At 42.8% G+C, this 25,551-nt stretch overlaps 1 protein-coding gene across 1 annotated transcript; it reads left to right on the plus strand.

Annotated features, from left to right (window-relative positions):
* Nucleotides 1-2,715: 2,715 nt before the first annotated feature.
* ntmt2 (N-terminal Xaa-Pro-Lys N-methyltransferase) lies at nucleotides 2,716-14,618 on the plus strand. The gene is made up of 4 exons (XM_014997732.2): nucleotides 2,716-3,110; nucleotides 8,053-8,225; nucleotides 12,765-13,017; nucleotides 13,988-14,618. The coding sequence occupies exons 1-4, from the start codon at nucleotides 2,912-2,914 to the stop codon at nucleotides 14,242-14,244; spliced, it is 882 nt and encodes a 293-aa protein (XP_014853218.1). The 5' UTR covers nucleotides 2,716-2,911; the 3' UTR covers nucleotides 14,245-14,618.
* The last annotated feature ends 10,933 nt before the right edge of the window (nucleotides 14,619-25,551 follow it).

A 25,551-nucleotide genomic window follows, 5' to 3' on the forward strand; every position in this document is an offset into this window, starting at 1 on the left:
TTAAGAGAGATCATGAAAATGATCTCGTCTCTACCAGGATTGAAAATTATTTCCATTTAATCTTGATAATATAAAAACTCACCCTCCAGATGAATCTTGGCCTCTTCTTGTCTCTAAAGGTTAGGCTGAGGTCTAGACTTTAACTAGACCATTGCTACAGTTTGAGTCTTCCTTTTCAGGTATGAAGCATATTTTCAATTAAATTTGATGTTTCAAGGGTGGCAGGTGTGTCCATGTTTCTCTCTACGTCAAAAAGAAAACATTAAAAAAGGAAACCATGCATATCTGCTCTAAATACTGCGTACAGGCCTCTGGGGACTTCTGGATGGATGGACCGTTTAGGGAGCCGTGGGAAGGATTGATGAGCGACAGGACAGTGGCGGGATGTCAGAGTAAAGCAGAAACTGGCCCTGGATGTTATTCTGTAAAACTGTTCCTCTTTTAGGCTGAAATGCGTCTGTAGAGATGATGGATGCTGCAGACCGAGGTCAGGAGGTCAACACAGCGGCTGACCTGAGGAAAGGTCAAAACGGGTCGCTGCTCATGGCCGGAGTTTCTCTCTGGTTCAGAGAGTCGGTTCTTCTCCACCAGGAGCCATGCTGTAGTTTCTGCTGCCCTGCTTCTACTTTATGGATTCAGTAAGCAAATCACTGCTGAGAATATCGGAGGAAACAAACTGACCGAAGCCGTCCTGCTCAGACTGGAGTTCTTCAAAATGCTGAAATGTGAACCAGCCTCACATCAGCATGAACTGAAAGTCTGAAAACTAAAAAACAAAGACTATAAAAATGTATTTTTTAACATCAAAGACGAAGATTGATCTATTTGTTCAGAGAAGACAAGTTGAGACTGAAATAGTCAAACTGTCCAGCATGGTGGTGGCAGAATCATGCTGTGGGATGTTTCTCTGCCACTAGTACTCGATTGTTTCCTGTGTGCAGGATGGTTTGTATGTCATTGGCTCCTGTTGCCAGGCAAAATCGTCATGGTGATTTCTCAGAGGCGGCGTCTCTGACCATAAAACATAAAACAAACATCAGAAATTAAAAGCCAACCAAGCAAAATAAAATATTTGGTTTGAATCATTGAGCGTATTTAGCTGAAACAGCCGGTCACCAGGTGGAGCCGGTCCGGCCTACGGCGGGTCGGCTCTCCTGAAAACATTTGCTCAGCTGATGTCACCGCTCTAATTTTGTCCGCAGGCTGTCAGGAACGAGGCAGAGACATTTGTGTGAAGGGTCAGAAACACACCAGATCGTTTCTCAGGCAGATCTTCTCATATTCTGGTTGCAGCCTGTTGCTGCTGCTGCAGCAGAAAAACTGCAAAGAGAAAAACTCATCAATTCCTTCAGTCTGTTTATGCAGAACATTTTGTTAGAAATTCACATCGAAGCTTCGCTGAGCTACTAAAGACGAGCTTTCTAATGAAGTTACAGAATCAGAGTGAAATTTAAATCTTTCAAGTTTAATTTTGGTATTTTTTCACCAAAATAATTATTTTTTGTTTTACAACAGATTTATTTCCACTGCAGTATCTCTAGATTTCATTTTTATAGGTTCACATTTGTTTTGAGATTCGAAGTGCAAAAGAATAAAAGTCTAGTTTTTTTATTGTGACCACACTGCATAATGATAAAAGGCCTCAACACTAAATGTCAGTACAACTATTTATGCACTGTAAAGACGTATTTCATGTATTTATCTAGAGATGTGAGGAAAGAGGCCCTGAGTTCAACAGAGAACTCTGAACAGGCACGTGCAGAGGGGGGGGCTGGGGGTGCTTGAGCACCTGCCCTTTTAGTGGCCTCTGCACGGCCCTGACTCTGAAGTTCCTCAGACTGAAGCAATAAAAACATGAACGTGTCGGGATGGTTGGGCTGGACGGAGCGAACAGACCGTCAGAGGAAGAAACTGATCCAAAGACAAAATATTTGTTGGAAATGTTAAAGATAAATAAACAGCTTATTTTACTGACCTACTGGGAAAGTTCATGCAAACATTCACTCTCTTGTGTTTGATACATTTCCGTAGGAGAGTTTCATTTGGCTTTTAGTGCTTTAATTTGTGGTTCTTTACGGTTCTCGCACTAACCGGGAGAACCGGGACGTTTCCCGGTGGGACGTTTGGGCCACACGGCCCGGTTTCCTCTTTCTTTTTTTGTTTTCATTTCTGTGCTGTGAGCAGCCGTGATGACGGCGGACTGATCACATAAACATTGTAGAAAAATGCGATGAAATATAAGACTTTATCTAGCAGTGCACTGTTACAGACTGAGCATGTAAGATTATAATTACATGATTAATAATAATCGGCGGTGGGCAGGTCTGAGGCTCCAGAGCTGAAATGAGCCCCACTGCGGCGCTGGTCCAGTTCTGTTAGTGAAACCAGGCAGAGCTCAGCTTGGTGGGCAGAGAGGTGAAAGAGTTTCACACATTTGGGACTTACTGTAAGTGTCCTGGCACAATAAAAAAACAATGTATCATGATATTTGTGCACAGTTTGCAGAGTGAAGATGAAGCATTTAAATCTGGAACACCGTTTACTCACAGGAGCAACTGGAGAGGCTGCTGGTTAGAGCAGCACGCAAACGTTTAAGTCCAGATTAAAGTTATGACTGTCAAGCTGTTGGATTCTCATGTTCTGGACGGGAATTTCAAACCTTTAAGCTCTGAAGTGAAGCGTCTTCCTGCATGCCTGTTGGCCAGGAGAGGCTTCAGCCTCCCTCCCTCCCAGCAGGTGATCTGGAAGGACGTCCAGAGTGAAAAAGATCTCTGCTGATCACTGAACACCACCACAGGCGTGTTGATCACTCAGCCGGACAGATATAGCAGCGTCCCAGACGGGAGCTGCAGAATCCGAAGCGTCAGTCGCCTTCACGCCGTTTCTGGAGACCAGCGCCGGTGGAAGAAACATGGAGATTACGCTTGAAGATGAAAACAACAACTCTTCAGGAAACTTTGAGTTCAAGGCGGCTCATCAGGCGTTCAGGGACCGCTGGAAGGAGACGGACGACACCATGTGTCGCCACAGCATGTCCTTCCACCTGCACCACAAACTCCAGAGTGACTTCTTCGCCAGCTACCTGTACCTGCTGGAGAAGATTCCTCTGGGTAAGAGGCAACGCTCGCAGGCTGGGATACTCGCTCCCTTCGGAGACCCACACAAGGTTTAAGGAAACACATTTATTTGTAATCGTACCTTCACATCTATTAGTCTGAAAGATTTAAATGAACACCTGAATCTTTGGGACTCGTTCAGAGAAGGTTGACGGTAAATTTTCTGAAATATTCGGGTCTAATTGTGTTACTTAAATTCAAACTCTGAGTTTCAGATTTTTGTAGAATGGCAGAATTAATCCACCTTCAAAAAGCCAATATAAATTTACACAAATTAAAAATAGAACTGAAAATTTTATTTTAAAATCTCCAAACATTAGAAAAAGCTAATTTGTATCTGAAGTCTCTTGACAAATTACAAAAATGGATATTATTCCATTTTATGTCCATTTTTCCAGATGATAATTACCTTTTGCTACAACAGTAATCTAGTAAAGTGCATCAAATGGTGACATTTATGTTGAGTTGCACGTCGTTTCTTTTCAAATGAAGGTCATCATCATATCATTAAAACAATTTTCAGAACATTAAGAGATTCTCTAAAACCAAAAGAGAGAAAACGGTTCCTCTGAATCTGACTGGCTGAACCTCATCAACGGGCTGCAGAGGAGCAGCGGTTCCTCTCCGGTTTTTGGAAGCGCCTTAGGGACGGTACGAGCCACGTACTGTGCACAGGCGATTTGATTGGCAGCAGACGGCATTCGTTGACTGGTCCATGGATTTAGGTCTCAGGATGAGCAAACGCGGTACTTTAAAACTCCTTCAATCTTGTCTGAACCACCGTTTTCAATCCCAGACTGCAGTGGCCAGCCTTGAGGTTTAAATCTTTTTATCAACTATGGCAGAGGAGTGATTTCAGAGAAACTGACCCTCAGAGGTACTGGAGCATCGACCGCAGCTCCCAGGATCCTGTCAGTATTCACCCCCACATAGTGAGGAACACACTGCCAATGAAGACACACCAGCTTGGCCAGACATGAACCGCCTAGACTGAGACGTGACTTTGGCTTTAGGCGCCTTGAAGAGGCGGCTCATCTCAGCGGCTTGTGCTCAGGAATCTGTTTTCTTGGTCATAATTCATACTTGATGATCAGATGAGAAGACGGACCTGGTTATGAAGAACGTTTGCAGCCGAGACTCATCCCGCTGAATCTCATTTCAACCGTTTCAGACTGTGAGCCACTAGTTCACAGACTTTATAGGCTGAAGATGCCGACAGAACCTGAATCTGAAAAGAGCACCAGACAACCTCTACAGGCAACTTCCTGTGCTGCTGAAGGACAAACAGGATGAGAGACACCGAGCGTCCTGGTCCACCCTGAGCGTGAAATGAACACAGCTGCTGAGCAACAACAGAAACTCCTGCAGCAATCCCCTGAAAATGCCTTTGGGGCGAGGTGAGAAACAGAGGCGGACTGGGCAGCCTTCATCCTTCAGCAGGTCCACCAGGCGAAGCCACTTCTTGAACTGGAGAATCGGCCGTTCTGACATCCCAGAGCGATCGGACCTCCTGATGGTTGAATACGCTCTCTGTTCTGCTGTGGTTCCTCTAAAGCACTAAATCTAGAAGCAACCATCAGCTCTGCAGTGAACTGTCAACTACAAATAAATTAAGGAATCTCAGCTCAGAGCCCTGAGGAACTTCATCCACAGAAACAAAGCAACACACCTTAAATGTGACACCCTAAGCGAAGCTCTTCTCTCTTTAAAGCTTGTCACTCATCAGACCAGAAGCTGCAGAAACAGGAGATGATCCATGCCTCGGCCGCTGTGAAGCCCTTTAATGGCCTGGCATGGCAGGCATGAAAGCAATAACTCATGTCAGTTGGTGCCAAACATGACCGTAACGGGGCCCCGCTTATTATTTACAACTTAACGAAACATTTCTACCTTCAACCAAATATCCCTGATTAAACCCCCTGAACCGAAGCTCAAACTGGAAACATCACATTTTTATTTTCCTTCACTGATGAACAGCTTCTGTCTGAGAAGCTGAAAGGTCAGCACCTAACGAGCCGGGCTCTGAAGGCGGGAGGCAGATCAAGATGGCGGCTCTGGGGTGACACTTCCTTGGCAGACGGGTGTCGTCATGCCGTCGTCTCCTCGTTTTTGTCCTGCTCGAACTTTCTATACTTACCCTCCCTCTGAGGTGTCACATGACGAGTGATTATCGAGTTACAGGAGATCCAAACAAACAGGAGCTGGAGGACGTTCAGATCGAAGTCGGACATCTTTTCACTGGGATGTTAGTTATTCAGAACAGGAACACGTCCTGAGGGGGAAACGCATCAGAAGCAAAGCAGGTTCAGATTTCCTCTTGCCTGTGGTGGGCACACTTCCTACCCTAACCCCATCCCTCTAACTTTTCAGTTAGCAGTTTTGCTAACCTTGAAAACACCTAGCGCACTTACCTTTCTCTTAATTATTTTTCCCAGAAAAATTCTAAAGTGCTAATTTACTTTGAGGTTTTGTAAACTTTCAGTAGAATAAAGTTCAATGTCTGTCCTTTCAGCTATTAACTCTTCAGGTAGAGAGGCGCTAAAATGACATTTGACAGGGTTGAAATTAGTGCAGTAGCTTCTGCTAACTATCTTGTTGGTGTAGTACTTTAGTGCTAGCATAGCTAATGTTTATGATTAGGGTCAGTCATGTGGTGTCTGTTTGGTCATGTGACATTGACTGGAGTGTTTCACTGAACCAGAGAATCAATGTATAGTATTAAATATCCATCAGAGCATATCGGTCCAAGTTTTCACAATAATCTGTCCAACCTTTGCTAAATCCAGCAGTAAACACCACTAGCTAAGAAGCTAGCTGCGCTAACCCACAAGCCCTAATCATAAACATCATTTCTGTTAAGGTGTTAAACATGGTATTTAGCATAAGCTAATGCTAAAGTGCTAAATTGAGCCATATCACTACCCTTTGTGTGTTGACTCAACGTGTTATATCGCCCTCAACAGGATCACAGTTGCTATTACAGTTTTAACGGCCATGCTTCAGTAAATCATTCCTTAGAGCAGAACTTTGACTGAGTTCCAGTTTCCTAGCTGAATATTAATAACTCTGTTACTGGTTTTGTTTTATTAGCCACAATTAGAAAGCATGCAGGAGACCAGTAGCAATGCATTCTGGGTACAGAATGAACAATTAGCTGTTAGATGCCCCAAAATCAACAGATCTTCTCTGTTTTTAAACTTTTAAAATCAATTAATTTATCACTTTTAAAGTATATATTTTTTAGATAAAATATTTCAGCCAATAAAATACTGATAAAAGTTTTTATTGCACTTTAAAAATGAACAAAAACGCGAAGGATTTCCTCTGGAGAGCAGCCGGCATCAAGTGATTAATGTAAGAAGCTACAAAGTATGAGAGTATGCTGTTTGGATGCTGCAGCTGAGGAGGAGACATTCACTACATGACAGCTGGCTGCTCTGAACCACTGATCTCCACCTCAAAGGAAATGTTGGATGGTAATTAGATTAGCAGAGCGCTATATTTAGCTTGGCACGGAGCGGCTCCTCCTGGCTCTCCTCAGCTGTTAAATGACATAACACAAGTCCTTAGAACCAGTGATGAGCATTTATAGATGGTTTTATGAGAAAACGCACTCGAAGCAGGAAACCATCCAAAGCAAACATCTGAAATTAAGGAACTCAACAACTGACCTCCCAAACTGTCTCAGCCTGTCGCTAAACCCTGGAGAAGGACGGCAACAGTACAAGGGCTAACGGGGCTAACGGGGCCAGAAATACAGACATACAGTCAAATATCAAGGAGGAGGATTTACTTCCTGCTTCAAAGCACAAGAGAACAGCCGGGAATTTGAAAATTCATCCTTCATAATTTCACACCGGGATTTTTAAATCAAACTCCAGTCCGTTTTAATCGAACTTCAGTCCTCTTGTCTAGAAAGTCCGGTTCTTTTGGGAAGGTATGAATGTGAAATTGAACTCCGGTCCGCTTCCAAACCTCGGTTTCAGTTCGGTTGAAGTGAACTCAGGGTTGCCAGGTCTGACTGAATGTCTCCAGGTCAAAAACAATATAAAACCCGTCCAACTCCCAACAAAAACAAAAACCAGCCCAAATTTCAACCAAAATTAAACTCTTGCTGATAGTCCAATATGTAATTCACTTAGTTTTGTTTGTTCTGTACTCTGACCAGAAGCATTTCCCATTGGGACTGGAAATAACTCAAATCTCTGAGCAGAATGAGACTTGAGTTTTTGTTCTCTTAAATCAAGATGTTACCCTGGGGTTTCCAAAAATGAATAAACTCAAATGTAGTAGCACTGCATTTTATTAGAAGTTTTTTTTGCTTTTCTGGAAACTATTTAGAAATAATTTTTATTTAAACCTCAAAATATGGTGTGAAAATAAGCCCAAATGTTAACAATCAGCCTAAAGATTTTTTTTTCCCAGCCAAATGTGTTCAAAAGTTGAGCAGAAAGCTGTCCAACCTGGCAACACTGCTCTGACGCTGCCCGCATGCATCTGTGAACGCCAAGCGGACCGGAAACCGCTCCAAAAGCAGGAAGTGGACTATAGCGCAGGGTATTCTGGGTAAATACAACCAAAACTAATGTCTTAGCCTAGCGCTAGCAGGAGAAATGGCTGGTGGTTTTTAGCTACAGACTAAAGAGAAAACCTCCAACTACTAAAATCTGATGCTTCCATTTTGTTTACGTTTGGTGAAGAAGGAAGTTGTGCTCACTGTCTTCCTCAGTGGGTCTTGGTGCAGCGCCCCCACAGGTGTGGAGGGGAATGGTACAGGTTGGACTGGTCAGCAAGCAGGGACTGGGTGGCATTCTGAGGCTCTGGTGGTCCGATCGTCCCTTTAGGGGCGCTGAACTTTCCCTTCATGATATTCCTGTAAAATGACGAGACAAAGTGTTTAAAGCTGACGGCCTGCGTGTCTCTCCGGTCTCCACAGTGAAGCTGTTTCCCGTCACCTGTGAGTTCATCAAGGGAGAGAAGCAGTTCTACTACCGAGCGCAGAAGTTCTACGAAGACGTTCCGGCCTCCGAGGAGGGCATGATGGGAGACTTCGTTGAGATTTCCAACGTCGACCTGGAAAGCTCCCGTCAGTTTCTGAAGAGGTTTGTGGTGAGTTGCTCAACAGCACTACAGGCTCTGTTAGCCCAGTCAGGACGAAAGAGCTGAGGAGCTAAAACTGGTTTTCACTCTTTAAATTTAAAAATGTATGAAAATTATTTCATATTTTCATAATCAGTCACTAAAGATGATCATGTTTTATTTTGTGAGTTTTTCTACAGATATATCTGAAATTCCTTTATGTTTTATAAAAATAAACAGGAAAGATTCTGCTGTTTAGTTTTGATGCTTCATTTAAAACAAAGTGAAAGTAAAATAAGCTTAACTTCTATAGCTTATTTCCATTGGCAGGAATTTAAATATTCTTTACCTATTCTTGTGGGGTTTTTTTTCTTTTTTGGAAAAGTTAAAAAAATACGTAAAATAAATAAAATGTAAAAATTAAAATAAAATTTGTTTAATTCACTTTATCGCTGCTTTTAACATATTTCTTGATGGATAGAAATGTGAATATTTCTTGGGGGTTTTATCTGAATGAAGAGGCGACAGCCTGAATTAACTCGGCCACCAGAGAACCTCTGCATTGTGAGACATCGTCGGTTTCTGGTTTCAGAGTAAACCTGATCATTCTGCAGCTTCTGGTTTCTCTGCTGCTGGCCGCCGAATATCAGAGTCTATTTTAGGAGAGAAATTCGTCATCCCGTCTCTGCAGAAATAATTTCACCTGGATTCATGCGTTGTTCCGAAAAGCAGATCAAATTTGCTCAACATCCCATCATGATAAGTTTGCAGACCAAATGCAGACCAGAACTCGTGATGGAAAGAAAAAAACCTTTAGCCCAAGCGGATTATTGCGTGAATCAACTTATTTACGTCTGATTTTAATTGCATTTCTTATTTAATGGAAAACACCGCAATTGTGAAATTGTGTTTTTTTGACATTAGTGGAATATCGACAAAGTTTTACACACATCTGTAATGGAAACACAGCTAGTGACAAAGAAACCAGAGCAGCCAATCAGAGGTGAGTGGAAACAGCTGCGGCAGAGCGCAGGCAGCGGGAAATCAGGAGATGAAAAACAGCTGCGGAGGGAAACGGGCTGAGCGAAAGGTGAGCGATAAACCAACGGACAGAACCTGAAGGTAACTAATAAACTGGAAGAACAGTAATCTGAAGAAAAGTCCAAATGCAGATAGGAATACGCATAAAGGAGCTAACACAATGGAATAAACTGAAACAGCAAGAAGTGGTAATAAAACAACAAAGATCCAAACCAAAGCCACATATCATGACACATCTAGAAATAAAGTAAAATGGCAAGATCTGGTAATAAAAGAACAAAAGAAAGATCCAAACCAAAGCCACATATCATGACACATCCAGACCGAGCGAGCTGCCAGCAGCATGACTGTTCTAACAAGTTCTTCTTTCTCCCATTTGGACTTTAGAGTCGGGTTTTATTTTACTGGTTAAGGGTTTGAAACCAACTGAAGCTGATCCATCATTAAGTCTACATCTATTGTTTGAACTAGACGGAAACAAGTCAGCAATTTAAAATAAATACCAAAACGCCCTGAACAAAGCTGTACGAACGGCAAAACTTTTTCTGTTTACTAAACATATTTGCTAAATGGGCCTCATCAGAATCCGGGTCAGTTGGGAAGAGCAGTAAAAATGGGCCAAACTTGGTTCTGATCAGTATTTATTTTATGGTAGAGTTTTGATGTCCAAACAATGGGAACGATGGGAAATGAGTCGTCGATGTCCGTTCCTCCTTTTCTTTTCTCCTTGTTGTGTTTCACATATAAATTCGTCCTTTTTTGAGTCGGAGAACAGGCACAAGGGGAAGGCGCTGCAAAGTACCCAGTGCTGCTTCCAATATCGTATAAAATCATCCATATTGACTTCATGAGTCAGTGAACAGTGCTGGACATGTTTCCTTTAAGTAACAGGCAACTTTTCAACACGGTGAGCTGGAGACAAGCAAACTGAACTTTTCAAAAAAGAACAAAAAAACGATCCTTTGTCTTATCAAAGTCGGGTTTGGAGGACCGTCGGTTCTTCTGCAAGAAGACTTTTTGATTGATTTTTTTTATTAAAAACTAAAGATTTGAATGTTCATCTGGATGAGGAAAATGTTACGGCTGAGATGAATTTCAACCTGTCGGTGGAAGATTTGAGTCAATTTTCTGAGTAAATCTATTTCAATAAGATCATAAAACTTCAGGCTTTTATTTGGATTTTGGTAGCTGATTGTTAATATGATGACGTGTGTCTGTCGTTTGTTTTACCACCAGAACGTTGAAGCAACATTAAATGGTGATCATTTCTGACATCAGTCCTCTGGCGTTATGCACATTATGTCTCAGATTTTAAGGCGGTATTTTAAAGGCTCTGCACCGTTCCTAGGAAATCAAAGGTTTTACAGGATCTAAAAGCTGCTGTTGCTCCAGAAACCGGGTTATAAATTAGATTCATAACTAATAAAGCTGATAAAACGTCCTTTATGTTGTCTTCGACAGAGACAAATGTGTCTAGATGAATATAAATAATAATCGTGCGGAAGGGCGCATGCATGCGGCGCATGACGGGTCTGAGCAGGTTTGTTTTAGCTGCTGTTGCTAATTCTGGGGACATGTTTGGCCCAGAGACCTGCTTATATCCAGGATCTGTTAAACAGCTGCTCTAATTATAAACTGCCAACACTTTGTGCTTTAAAGAGCTTTTAATATAAACACAGCACGGCTCAGGAGTTACAGGCGCCGCTACTGGCTGACACTGCAGTACAGTCAGAACACAAACCGATGGGTTTTATTCCCAGAACTAATTCTACTGGCTAATTCAACATGGTTGAAATTAGCGCTTTCTGTTAGCTCCTGCTAAATCATGACTTGCTGTAGGATCCTAATTAATGAAACCATAAACTTGACTCTCTCCATATTTTCCTTTCAGTCCTCTGCATGACAGAAACCGGAGTGGATCCTCTTCACACATTTCAACTGTTTACTTAAAAATAAAAATGATACAGATGTAATTTTACTCTTTACAATAAAGAGTAAAAGAATAATTAGGTCAGGAAACTGTGTCTCCCCTCCACTGCTTAATAAGTAAGCAGGGCATATTTATGTAAGAGAGCCTTAGTGACTGATGTAATAAATTCTTACATGAGAGTTTTAACTGGTAAACAGTAATTTTTAGATTAATAAACCTGAATTATCATAAGGAATATAAACTTAATTTATCCCCAGATTGAATGAAGTAAAACTGAATTTGGGCTCCTGCAGTCGGCGCGTCGCTCAGAGCGAGAGCAGCTAACGTTTATGATCAGGGCGTTGCTTCAGCTAGCCTGTTAGCCTCCACTGCTAACTGGAGCTAGCCTGTTAGCCTCCACTGCTAACTGGAGCTAGCCTGTTAGCCTCCACTGCTAACTGGATTAAACTCATTTAGATGAGATGTTCTAATTTGGCTTCATAAGCACTTTGGCTGCCTTGTTGCTGAAAATGTGCTGTATAAATAAAATTACTTTACCATATGAATAAAATGGACTAAACTGAGTAAATGCTGCATGTATTTAATTAGGATTTGATAAATGACAGAAAACAATAACCCGGCTGTCACCGCTAACATGTCGGATCATTTTATTCTGCTCAAAGCAGGAAAAGGATTTCTTCCCGAAGAGGCCGTGATTTATAATGTTTGCTTTTTAATTTAAAACACCATAAAATCTGTAAATGTTGCTGTGGATGTTCATTTCCAGTTAAAAAGGAAGCTACTTGTTTACTTTGACCATTTTCTCTTTAAATTATGACCACATGGTTGAGAATGTGAAAACCAGCCAGTATTTTCCACTTTTTAAACTTTAGTCTGTGGTTGCAGAAATTTCCCTCCGTACTTGAGAAGCCACTTCAACACAGAAAGTACAGCTAATTGCTAATTGTTCACTTTAATACAATCAACTCTGTAGAGAAAAAAAATTTATTTTTGTATATTTACACAGGATTTTTAAATACAAACACCTTCATGAGCATTAGAAGTGGCAGAAAAATCCGTCCGTGTTAAGCAGATGTATAAATACAGGCAGAGAAATGTGGCAGTAATTCACTGAAACCAGGGGCTCCTCAGGGGCCCCTTCCTCCATCGGATCACACCCAGGGGCCCCCGACACAGAAGGGTTGGGCTGAGGTCAGAACAGCAAACCAAAGGGAAGAAAAGCCGCCGTGATTCAAGCCGAGCTGACTTTTAGTTGCTGACTGGTGGTAAAGTTCACTGCTTTGAAGCCCTGAGGAGCCGAACTGTTGGCTCTTCTGAACCCAAACGCCTCGGCAACCAGCGCAGAGCTTCATGGAGATTTTAAATATGGAAAGTAACTTTACACACCCATCCTGATGTCAGATTCAACCACGTTTCAGGAGAATTTTACAACAGATGATTGGTTTTTAACTATTTCAGTTCCTAAATCTCAAACATTTTGTGACATGAAGATCAGAAACGGGAGACAAAACAATCAGAAAAATCAAAACCTTTAGGGAATGAAGCTGAAGTCACACTTTGACGCATCGTTGATGTAAGGTCTCCCACTTTCCCAACAGGGGCCGGGTAAAGCCGGGACCCACTGCGCTCTGGACTGCGGCTCCGGGATCGGACGCGTCTCCAAGGCCGTCCTTCTTCCCGTGTTTGAGAAAGTCGAGATGGCCGACATGATGGAGCACTTCCTCCTCCACGCACACGAGGAGTACCTGGGCGCCGCCGCCGACCGCATCGAGACCTACTACTGCTTCAACCTGCAGGAGTTCACGCCCCCCCGCAACAAGTACGACGTCATCTGGATGCAGTGGGTGGCGTGTGAGTACTTCCTGCTCGGCACTGAGATCGCCCTGATTCCAGCTTCAGCTGATCCACGGAGAAATCTGGAAGAGCATTCACACCGACCCGGTCCGGTTCGACCCGGCTCCGGTCCGCTTCGATCCGGCTCCGGTCCGCTTCGACCCGGTCCGCTTCGACTCGGCTCCGGTCCGCTTCGACTCGGCTCCGGTCCGCTTCGACCCGGCTCCGGTCCGCTTCGACTCGGCTCCGGTCCGCTTCGACCCGGTCCGCTTCGACCCGGCTCCGGTCCGGTCCGCTTCGATCCGGCTCCGGTCCGCTTCGACCCGGCTCCGGTCCGGTTCGACCCGGTCCGCTTCGACCCGGCTCCGGTCCGCTTCGACCCGGTCCGCTTCGACCCGGCTCCGGTCCGCTTCGACCCGGCTCCGGTCCTCTTCGACCCAGCTCCGGTCCGCTTCGACTCGGCTCCGGTCCTCTTCGACCCAGCTCCGGTCCGCTTCGACTCGGCTCCGGTCCGCTTCGACCCGGCTCCGGTCCGGTCCGCTTCGATCCGGCTCCGGTCCGCTTCGACCCGGCTCCGGTCCGGTCCGGCTATCAGATACTGGACAGAAATTTAGTCCAAAAAATGATGGCGACTGACTTCAGCCTTGCAGACGAAACGAAGTTTAAACATATTTTACTGTGAAATGCAAAGCGGTATTAAACGCGCCATTTTAACTGTGTGAAATCAGCTGATAAACATGTTTACAGTCAGAAGTAAACAAGTCTGAAATCTTAAACTTCCTAAAAGTGGCAGAAGCTTTTACTTTGTGAAACAACAATAGCAACAATGGGAATCATATTTTAAGTGTATATATAGATTTTATAATGTTCTTGGGGGCCCCCTGGTGGTTGCTTGGCTTGCATGTGCCTTGGGCCGGCTCTGATCAACCACTTCAGAGGTTTTGGGTCAGAAGTAACCCGGCTAACGGCTCGGCCTCTCTTCCTTCAGGCCACCTGACAGACAAAGACCTGCTGAACTTCCTGATTCGCTGCAAGAAGAGCCTCCGCCCCAACGGCGTCCTCATCATCAAGGACAACATGGCGCGGCAGGGCTGCAAGCTGGACCCCATGGACAGCAGCATCAGCCGCCACCTGGACATCATGAAGGTCATCGTGTCCAAGGCCGGCCTGGACATCCTGGCCGTGGAGCGGCAGGAAGGCTTCCCAGAGGTCATCATGCCCGTCTGGATGATGGCCATGAAGTGAACAGCCTCCTCTCAGAAACGTTTCAGTCCACACCAGATGGGTTTTAAGGTTCTGGAAAAACATGGTTCTGGTTCCAAGCTGGTCGGGTTTGTCTGAGAGGTGAATCTGGACGTTCATGCGACGGCCAGGGCCTGTAGCTGCAGTGAAGAGCTGCATCAGATGTAAATATTCTTGTTTTATATTTTTATGGATGATGTTTCTCTTTACATTTAAAGTTCTGCTGAAAATTAAACTTTATTCTCATCCTCCATCCTATAACTGGGAAAATAACTTTATTAAATACGGTCAAATAAAGAGATTTTAATTTTGCTTCAATCAGCACCGAGCAAATAAAATTATGAATAAACTGTATTTATTAAAAATGAACAATTTCATCTCATTTTTGCGTTTATTTTGGTGAGTATCCATCTGTTCGTCTGTCTTTCAGCTTTTGCATTTTTTATGAATAAAACATTAAACTATAGAAACTGGAATATTTTATTGTTGCAGTTTAAACTCAGAAACACGACAATCTTAAATTATTCTGTTGGCCATAATTTTCCGTTTGGAAACACTGACAGCTGACAAAATCATTTTAACCAAATGCAGATCACAGGAGCATCAGCTTCATCATATATGCAAAATAAACAGATGTTAAACTATTTAGATGCTAAGTATTTAGTTTGGAGCTAAATATTTAGCTTTCTACCAGATAGTTAGTATGAAATATTTAGTTTGGAGCTATTTATCAAGCTAAATTCACAGAGCAAACGTTTAGCTTCAAAATAAATATCTAGCTAATTAAGCAATATTTAATTAACTGTAAATGAATGAATATCAATAAGGTGAATATATCAGTTTGAAAAGTGAATCTCCATCGTTTTCCTCTGATAAAAGGCTTAAAAAAAACCTAAATTATTGCTGTTAAGTTTTGACTGTGTGGCTTTACAACCAGCATGGAACAGAGAAAATCCATAATAAACTCAGAGCTGCGTTTAAACCTGTAACCTTTCCACTCTGGAAGAAGAGCCGCTTAAATAAATCATTAAAAGCAACAAATTATTTACAGTTAAGCATAAACCCCCGGTGGGCGAGCTGCGGGATGAGGAAGACCTTGTCCTCTCCTGGGACTAATTCTCCTCAGGATTATTGTGTTTTTCTAAACAGCAGAGGCAGCAGATTGTTTTTGGTTTAATGGTTTTCAGCTGGAGCCTGAGGTGGATCAGATACGGCCCGGTTTGAACAAACAGAGCCTGTTTTCATATATCAGGGCTGGCTTGTCTTCAGGTTCTGTCAGGTTCTGTCTGGATGAAACCCGTCCAGAGGACATCCATCCCGTTCCTGTGAGGCCCGGGCTGCCTGGCGTGAGATGACCCTCCCTGCGTTTCCACATCCAGCATGAATTAAAGATCAAAATGGCCCAAAGTTAAACTTGTAGCTGCGGCGGCTAATGGCAGCCAAATGTGCCGTCACCTTTTCAGGAGCGGTTAGCGTCGCTGACAGTCAGAGCTATCGTTTCTAATGCAGCTCAGCGCGGCCTGCAGCCGCTTGAATACATTAGCTGCAGTAACACTAATTTGTCCCGTCACGCCAGCGGCGCGCAGCCTTTCAAACCCACACCGGGCGTATCAAATGCAGAGTTTGTGTCTGGGAACGCTTCGGCTCGCACATGAAACGCCGACTGTCCCAATGAACATATAATAAAACATAATATCCAATGCTGCAAATTACAAATGACTGCTTTCCTTCAATGACACTGTTGAGAAAAACTGTTTGGCTTCATCTGCTTTGCTTGGAATCCCAGGAACTGTCAGCAGATCCTGGTGCTTTAACAGGATAACTCTTCTTTACTGAGTGTGTTGGATATAACGTCCTCATTTTGTTGTCACGGCACAGAATGAAAAAGTTCTGTTCTCAGTTTCTCATCTCTATGAAATGTACATCAACATCAGAGGAGAAGCCAGAATCGAACCCACAACCTTTAAGAGGACTGCTCTACTGACCAGAGTGTGTTTTAACACACTGCCAGGATTATTTGGACATTTAGCATTATTATTTAGGGCCGGGACTTTAATTTTGATTAAATAATTACATCAATTTTTTCTACATACAAAGGTTCCGGCCGGAACTTTTGTATTTGCTCGTTTCTGGTACGTCTGTATATCTGACGCATAAACTGCATCTGCCAACAGCAGCGATGAAGCTGCTCCTCTCGGCACCGACTTCTAAACGACCTGATTGGACAAGACCATGCAATTTGCTGCCAGTTTGGGAATAAATTTGTTTTAAAAGAAAAACTTAAAATATAAATAAGTTTTACCAGTTTTAGTCATCAGTGGATTATTTCCATTTGCATCTTTTCTTTCGTTATGTTCTAAAATTTTTGTGCTTCCTACGTTCTATTCAATATTATGAAAAGTATGTTATTTTATGATAAGTAGGAAGACAGGCATCATCTGCATATTCTAAATAATTTTCTAAAAATTAACATACATTTTATTTAAGTCTTTTTATAAAAAACTTTTAAATTCATTTTATTATTTTATTATTATGTAAATATTTGGTATTTTATTATACATTTATTTGTCATTTGTATTATAATTTGCCATGTCTATGATGCTATTTATTTTATGACACACACATATGTACATAATCACATATTTTATGTATATATAATTATATTTATATTATATTATATTAATATAGAATATTTTAGATAAATGTATTATTTCATGATGCATTTAGAAATTATTTGTCTATTTTCATTTTATTGAGGCCTTTCCTGTAAAGCTCTGACGTTGCATTGAGGTCTCAGGTTGTAATGCCCCGCTCGGCCTCTAGAGGCCGCTAGCAGCCCTGCAGGCCGACGGCCTGCCTCCGTGTTGCGGCTCGCTGCGTCCCGTGGCGACAGTAAACACCTCCGGGAGAAAGCAGCGGGGGATCAGCTGGATCCTCTCTGGGATCTGGAGAAAGGAGGAACTCGGTCGGTCCGACTCCAGAGCCGGGAGCTTCCAGCGAGGAGAGCAGCGGCGTTTCCCCGGAGGATCCGCTGGGGGATCCGCTGGAGGAATGCGCTTTCTCCTCAGTTCTCACAGTAAATCATGTCAGTGCAGAGAAATAGATCAGATGATGATGAGCTGGCTGCCTCTTCTTTCTCCCAGCGTGTCGTCAAGCCTCTCAAAGTGCTTTTCTGCGCCGTTTCTTCTCAGCTCTGCTCAGGCCTCCAGGCAGGGATTCGTTACAGACTTTCTTTCCCCTGACCCGGTTCGGTTCTGAACATGTAATATTTCATCCAGTGAGCATAGCTTTGAGCCGGGATCAGGTGCTGCTGACTGCGGAGGTTTTAATCTGCGAGCTGAATAAAAACCATGACGTATGGCGATGCAGCTCACACACCAACGTTCAAGCAGGCCCCGCATGAAAAATGAAAACCGAAGAAAAGAAGAAAAACTTGGATTTCAAACTCCAACCTTCCCGCTGAGCAGCGGCTGACGGATAACCCGCTCACCACAACACAAGGCGGAGGAAATCCTTCCCATCTGGAGGCCCTGAGGCCCGGTGGTCGGGCTGGATGAGACCAACGTGGAGATGTTTGACCCAAACGAAGAGAAGCAGAACCGTGTTTGGAGACAAGATCAGCATTCTGACTGTGAGGCACGGTGGTGGAGAGATGATGATGTGGGATTGATTTGCAGCTGCATGAGCTCCTCCTCCAGAGAACCTTAAGTCAAAGTATGAACATCTGCCCAGCAGCTGAAGCTTTAATCCATAACCAAGCTGTTACAGTGGCCCAGTCAAAGTCTGGAACTTGGGCTGTTCCTCTGGACTTCTTGAGGAAAATGTGAAAATTTTTTAAGTCCTGACTGTCTCTGTGCTCCCCTCTCTGTCTCTGGGTCGTTCTGAATCTGTTTATTCCCACTGTGTCCTTCAGCTTTCCAAGAATCCAGCGATTCCCAGCAGCGTTCTAGTGAAGAAGGCTGTTGATCGTCATCGCTGCTCCTTTTTCTTTCTGCGTCTCATTTAAGGAGCGCAGACGTTATCCGCACTGCTAATAACATGGTATCATTTATATCATGTTATATATATGTTATATCCTTATAACATGTCATGTATCATGATATAAATCATGGTATCAGAGGAGATTTCCACACAGACACAGAGCGAGTTCATAAATTTATGTTTTCACTTCAGCTGAGTCTGATGCCGCACATTTGGATCCCAATAAATATCCAAAACAAACGGTCCTGAGAGGGTTTTATCTCATCACAGAACTGGTTCTGCTCATGTTTAGACAAGATCACCTCGGGTTGTTTTCTCCACGGGAAGCAAACAGATGGAGAAAATGTTCCTTTATGAATAAAATCAGTTTTCAAAAGTAAAGTATTTAAATAATTTTTGTTTCACTGAACGCGTGTGATTACATTGAATTTTCTGTATTCAACAAGTCATAACAAAATGCACTTGAACAGCCAAATATCTCCAGCAATGATGTAGGAAAGCAAAAATACCTTTACTGTACATTTAAAATATTTTTTATTGTATTTGTACTTTTGTAGTAGCACATAATCTCCCGACCCCACTAAGGACAAGGGTGTACAGAAAATGATGGATAGTAGCACATATACCTAAACAGTGAGTAGTCCCGCCATTTTGGATGTCAAGGTTACAACACAGGGGCGTTCTGTCCCAATTCTCACATTTTTGCCCGTTTATAATCTGCGCAGTCGAAGCCTTAAGTGCACTCCGAGTTCATCCACACGCACAGAGGGGCTGGGCAAAAATGGAGGCATCAGATTTGGTTGCAGGATGATTTTTTGCTTAAAGACCTCGAGCCATTCCTCCTGCTAGCACTAGACTGGCATGTTTGTTTGGTTGAATTTACCCAGAATGCCCCGCGCTGTATGGCAAATACTTACCAAAACCAACAGGAATGCCTTGTTTCTAACGCCGTCACTGGTAGCCAGTCAGAAAGCGAGGTGACGGAAACACGAAGGAAAATCTAAAATGCACGAACGACACAAAACCGTCATGGCCTACCGGAAAGGAGACGTCTCAGTATCGCTTTGTCTCAGTCGCCGTCGCTTCTTCTTCGTTCTCTGAACTCACGGTTGATCTCGAGAGGCTTTGCGAGATTTGCCGTCTGACGTCTGGATGTTGGTGAGTGAATATTTGCCGTGTGGCTCCACACCACACACTGTACATCCAGACATGTTGTATAGGATTTCTGAAGCATAACTCTACATGGGAAAACGTCTACTTATAAGTGGAAGAAGTGCTTTTTTAAATCAATATGTATTAATTATTTACTCACAATGCTTTGCCAAAAAGCTAACGACCAGCACTGTGTTGACATTTCTTGTTTTCAGCTTATTTTGCCATGTCCACACAATGTAAAAACATAACTTTACATAGGAAAAATGTAATACCATAAGTGGAACTTGTACTTTTTAAAATCAATATTTAAATATTATTTACTTAAAATAAGATCCTATGTTTTGCCAGTATTGTGTGGGCATTATTTGTTGTGCGGACATTTTACTATGTCCACACAATGTAAAAACACAACTTTTGTGGTAGGGATAGGACACGAGGTGGCTAGTTTTAGGGAAAAGGTCAGGGTTTTGTTACAGAAATTACAAGTCCATACAAGGATAGTGAGACAGGAATGTGTGTGTGTGTGTGTGTGTGTGTGTGTGTGTGTGTGTGTGTGTGTGTGTGTGTGTCTGGGCCCTCTGTGAGTGACATGTGATGTATTCATGAGGAGGAGGCCAGGGGAAAGGGCCCCGCTCGGAGCCATTAGCCTCTGCAGTAAATCTGCAGGGACCGGAGCGCCTCGGCCTTTCGGCTGCAGGTATTTCCTGCCTCTTGATCTCGGGAGGCAGAGCTCATTTCTTGCCGGCGGGGGTTCGGCCGGCATAATAAGTGGAGGTTTGATGCCAGCAGTTTATTATTCGGCTACATTTTGTGGATCCCAGTGAAGTGTTGTGGTGTTTGGGGGGGAAGTGTGTGCAGCCAGCTCCTGTAACTGGGTTATTTTATTAAACGACACATGAGAAAAACTGCAAAATGCTTCCTAATTTACAACCAGTTCTGAAAAATGAATGTTCCAACAAAACAACCACAGCATAATTTGGTAATTGTCAATAAAAAAGCTGCTCTAACTGGCTTTTAATCCAAAAAATAAATGTTTCACATTAAATCCGAGAGTTTAGTTTTCCAGACTCAGATTTGTTTTTTTTTATTGTTTTTTTTTATTTTTTTTTTTGTCATTTGGTCAAATTGTTTCTAGTTCTGGTTCAATTCTAGTTCAGGGCTGGCTCAGGTCTAGTTTTAGACAGCTATGTATGTCATGTAAAACATCTGTTTCTGAATCCCTGGAGGTGTGTTCGGTGAAGCAGGGATAACCAGTAACTTCTGCTGCCAGATTTGCTTTTAGCAGCACAGGAAAGCTGCAGAGTCCTGCTGATCTACTCGCAACAAGACGTTTTACAGCAACGAGATTTGCTGGATCAGATCTGGCATGGTTCTGTCTGCAGCTATGCACCAGAACTGTTTCAATTTGTAGAAATATTTGCTTTTTAAAATGAAATCAACATGGAGACGCCGCATCTTACATCAAACATTGGGTAGAAATTGGAGTAAAAGTTAGAAAAATGTAATAAACTGCAGCAGCAGTGCAGACTCCAAAAGCTAGGGGGCGGTAAAGAGTTCAGTGTGAGCGAGGGTGGTAACTTTATTTGGGAGGAAATTAAGTGTTGCTTAAGTGATGATTTCATCCAACCTGATATTCTTGAGTTTTTTCAGTATGATTCAGAGCTACAGTTAAAAATCTAATTATTTTCAAATTAAAGTTTCTTAAATATTAGCATCAAAAATCGGTGCGAGGAAATAAATTGTATTTTGTGAATCCTAAAATTCCTTAATATCTTTGAAACACAATTAATGTAAGGATGTAGGATGAAAATCTACTTTTATTGTGTCTTCTTTTTTCTTCTTCTTCTTCTTCTTCTTCTTCTTCTTCTTCTTCTTCTTCGTCTAAGGATCAGCCAAATAAAGTTCAATCAAAGTCGACTGTGAAGTGTTAGGACTAATTTAAACCTGATCGTTAAATTCACAAAGTCAGCAAATAAAGTTCGGTGCTCCATCAGTGCCTCCTAGTGGTCAGATAATCATCAGCCGACCTAATCTGTTAGTCAGCTCAGAATGTGGAGCCGAGTGATTCTTCAGCAGCGCTGACTGAGCACCTGCATAGTGTAGTAATATCAAGTCAATGCTGCGTCATTTGGGTCGGTGTATCAGTTTAATATTTAGATTTTTCCTCATAAATCTGTGCCATCGTATCTGGAGATGAGTTTGTGCTCACAGCAGTGTTAAAACCATAAAAACGTTCAGCTGGAGTGTTATTTTTATAAAGCTGGGTATCATTTTACGCACGGCTGAGACCTGGCAGTATTTCTTCCTTCATGCATGTTGGAGAGTTCAGCTTGTTGTTACAATGAGAATATATCTGAGTTACTGAACCTGGACAGAAGTACAAAGAGCAAAGTGTCAAGAAATACATACTACGCTATGTTACCAATATCCTACCATATTTTTCTTCTGTTCATAATTTTAGGTGAAATAATGTCTGAATATACAGAGTAGACATCTAGTAGACATCTATAGTTGTCCTGTTTTTAATCATATATTTATTTTTAACAGCTCAAGAAAAATACAATTAATTCATTTGCTGTGTTTAGCACTTTTCTTTAGCTGATTTTTATATTGTATTTAATACAGATGTGCTGAAGATTTAATCGTTGTTGCTGTTAACCAGCAGACGAGGACAGAGTGAGCTGAGTTTTAAATGAGGGACAGGAGGAGGAAGAGGAGGAGGAGGAGGAGGAACCATTAAGAGAAGTGCCTGGTTCAGGTGCAGAGTGCAGGATTGGGTTTCATTTCATTCCATTAACCTGTTAAATCAAAAGATTGTGATCCAAACTTTTGCTTTTAACATCTGAAACAGTCTAAAAAATGATCAATTTATGTGTTTTCATGTGTTTTCCAGGCACATTGTTCCATTTTATAGCACAAGTAGCTATGCTACCTTGAGTTAGTTACTTGTGCTATAAAAGTAACTAACTTTTACAGCATATATATATATATATATATATATATGAACATCATCAGGCAGTTCTAAGGCCTCCACTGCTCATCATAATTCATGTGAAGCAGTTTTAGTTTAACCACCAACGCTGCAGCAGCGTCTCTATCCAGAGTGAAGGTGGAGTCAACAGGAAACAGAAACTGAGTAAATTTGAATATGAAATGATGAAAATCTGCTTTTCTTCATCCCAACACTGCAGGATTCTCCTCTGTGTTTCATAACTTTTCTCTGGTTGACAGTCTGATGGCTGTGGGCGATCATTAGCTGTCACATCTCACGTTTCCCTCTGCTCCTTCTTATTTCTTTCATTTTGAAGTCTTAATTCACCAAACCACAAGATGTCGCTTTTAGGAAAAGCATGAGCAGGTTTTGGAGCTTTGAACAATCAGTTCAGTGTTTTTGGAGAGACGGTAATCGCTTCTCTTAACCCAGATCACTGCAGCTACTCCAAATGTTTTCTCTTCCCTCCTCGAACCCGACCGGTTTGCATTCTGAGGAAAACAGGATGTAAACTTTAAAGAGCGCACTGAGGAGGTTTATGATGCAGGGACACATTGTTCAGCCGTGTTGCTGGCCTTGTATACAAGGGAAACATTGAAACACCCGGGCGGTTAGGATCTGAGGGCGAGCTTTATTGGATTCACATGGGCGGCATTTTTAGTCAAACCTAATAGTAATTTGCTCCTCATGTGGCGTTCAGGGGCAGGAGGAGATTTGGAGGTAATTTGAGTGCAGCTAAAATAATACCTGGCGCTAATTGTGAATTTAACGATCAGGTTTAAATTAGTTCTAACACTTCACAGTCGACTTTGATTGATGAGGTTTCTTTATTATTTTCTCTGTTTACACCTCCAGTCAGATTTGTTCAAGACCCTTTTCACATAAAAACGCCTGACTTTCCTACTGGGCGGGTTGGACTGACTGATCATCTGATGGAAACATGGAACCACATGCCAGCCCTGACATCTGGGACGGCCCATCACACCGACCCACAGAACCAATTCCAGATCGTTGGCTGTTTGCTAATTTACCAGAAAACGAGAAAATCCCTCAGGAGACCAGGTGAGCGTAAAAGTGAAGGAGTTGGATGGATGAATCAGGATTTCATTTGAAGGATCAGGACTTTTCCAGACACTCTTCACAGGAAGAAGATCAAAACGTTTCTGAGAGGACAGCAGTTTCTGTCTGGTCCAAAATACGTCGCAAAATTCCAAATAATCAGAAGACAGAAGTAAAAGACAGAATATTTAATGCTGCAGCAACTATCTTAATAACGTTAATTACTCTCATGTCATGCTATGCAGACACTCTGTTTGCACAGACGAAGTTTCACCTGCCTGAGCAAAGCAGATGCCTGAAGCAGCTCCAACAGCAGAGCAGCACTACCTATATTCTGATCAGATTCAGGGCTTCAGGCTAGCTAACAGCTAACAGCAACAGCTTTTAGTGGAGCACTGACTGCAGCTTCTGACCCGGTTCTGACCCGGTTGTGTTTGGACGTGGAATCGGACCAGGAGTGGTGGGGTTGCATCGTGATGCGTTCACTGACTCAGACAGCTTTCATCTCGTCATTATTATCATTTTCAGCTGCTGTTTCCATCCAGATTTACTGTCTGGCTTTATGAATTATGACGCTCGTCTCGCATCAACGATGTAAAACTCAGATAAAATGCGACACAACGATTTGAACACTATTGATACGATTTACTTCCACTTCTGGAAGAGGATCAAATCTGATTTTTTTTTAATTGTGTGAAAAGTTGGGTTTGGGCCAAGAGAATCAGTTTTGTCGTTTATTTGTGTTTTTTGCGGATCAACTTGTGCATCAGATTTAGGGCCGTACCAGAAACATGTGAATAAACAAGTTCCAGAAATGTGTTTGTTTAAAAAAATATAATTGAAAATTTTTAACGCATTCAAATCGATGTCATAATGAAAACTATCGTTAACATCCCGGCTGTAAAACTGATGCCTTAAATGGCAACACAGAGCTCCTGTCTGCGTTTCTGTCCAGCATTACATGACTCAACCGCACACACACACACACACACACACACACACGCACACACACACACACACACACACACTCATACCTACAAACTTAGAGAGGCCAATTACCGTAACAGTCGTGTTTTTTATGGAGAGAGGATCCATGAATCCACAAGGAAAACGTGCAAACTGCATGCAGAAAAACTTCAGCCTGGGATTCAAACCCACCACCGTTTCCCTGCAAGGCAACAGCGAAAGTAACTACAGGAAAAACTAAATTACTAAGAAGTCTGATTTAATTTAATGAACTTCAACCTCTGACTAAAGACAAGCGTTGCGTTAAAGCTGCTTTCTGTTGGTTCGTTTTAAAGTAGAGACAGTTTGATCTATTAAAACTCTGCAGCCTCGAACTTTTCCTGACAAACTTCAGCTTTTCACTGAAGCAGCGCCTCGCTCACCTTCAGCCTCCATCAGCTCAGTATTTACGGCGTAAGGAAATCTGCCGCCATGTGAACAGAAGCCAAGGCCCAGAGCCCGGTACGAACCCGCTCACTCCAAGCTAACCCGCTAATCTGAAGCCGTTTTATGAACCAGGCTGTGAAATATGACTTTAATAATGGCTGCAAATGGCCGCGTCTGGGAGCAGGCGAGGGTGAGGCCTGAGCCTGTGGAAAATAAGAGCCGGATCGGCAGCGACTGCCTGGCCTGGCAGCGCCGCCGCCTCATGAAATGTGAAAAGAGTTGCGGGCGTGGCGAGCGTCGGCGGACTGCAGTCCTCCATAAACTCCTGATTAAACCGATGTCGCTGTAATGAGCTCTAATTCTCCGCCTGCAGAAGACGAGCAGACGGAGACGGTCGCCGTGCGTCCGACAGTCGGAGGTTTAACGGAGACCGAGGCGCACCGCCCTGGATTTACTCCTGATCTGTGGTCGCAGCGCCGAACCACAATGTTGATGTTTCGACTGGCTTTTACAGGCGTTGGGCTAAATTTGGAAAGTGTGAAACCATCTGAAAATAATGACTCTGCTGCAGAGCTGGAGCGTTTAATCAGGCCGGCAATCTTCATCAACATCATGAGAGAGAGAGAGAGAGAGAGAGAGAGAGAGACACCTCCCGGACAACACCACCAGCACATGCTGGGAAAGTCCCAGTTCCTCCTCCTACACACACACACACACACACACACACACAC

The sequence above is a fragment of the Poecilia mexicana genome, unplaced genomic scaffold (assembly GCF_051168715.1).
Source record: "Poecilia mexicana isolate PSO_F unplaced genomic scaffold, ASM5116871v1 scaffold_4, whole genome shotgun sequence".
Lineage (NCBI taxonomy): Eukaryota > Metazoa > Chordata > Actinopteri > Cyprinodontiformes > Poeciliidae > Poecilia > Poecilia mexicana.

Bases quoted from the DNA above. Each gene is read 5' to 3' on its own strand.
- ntmt2 (XM_014997732.2), top strand. From the start codon at position 2,912: ATGGAGATTACGCTTGAAGATGAAAACAACAACTCTTCAGGAAACTTT. The intron at 8,226-12,764 runs GTGAGTTGCTCA...CTTTCCCAACAG, and splicing joins AGTTTCTGAAGAGGTTTGTG to GGGCCGGGTAAAGCCGGGAC. The intron at 13,018-13,987 runs GTGAGTACTTCC...CTCTTCCTTCAG, and splicing joins CTGGATGCAGTGGGTGGCGT to GCCACCTGACAGACAAAGAC.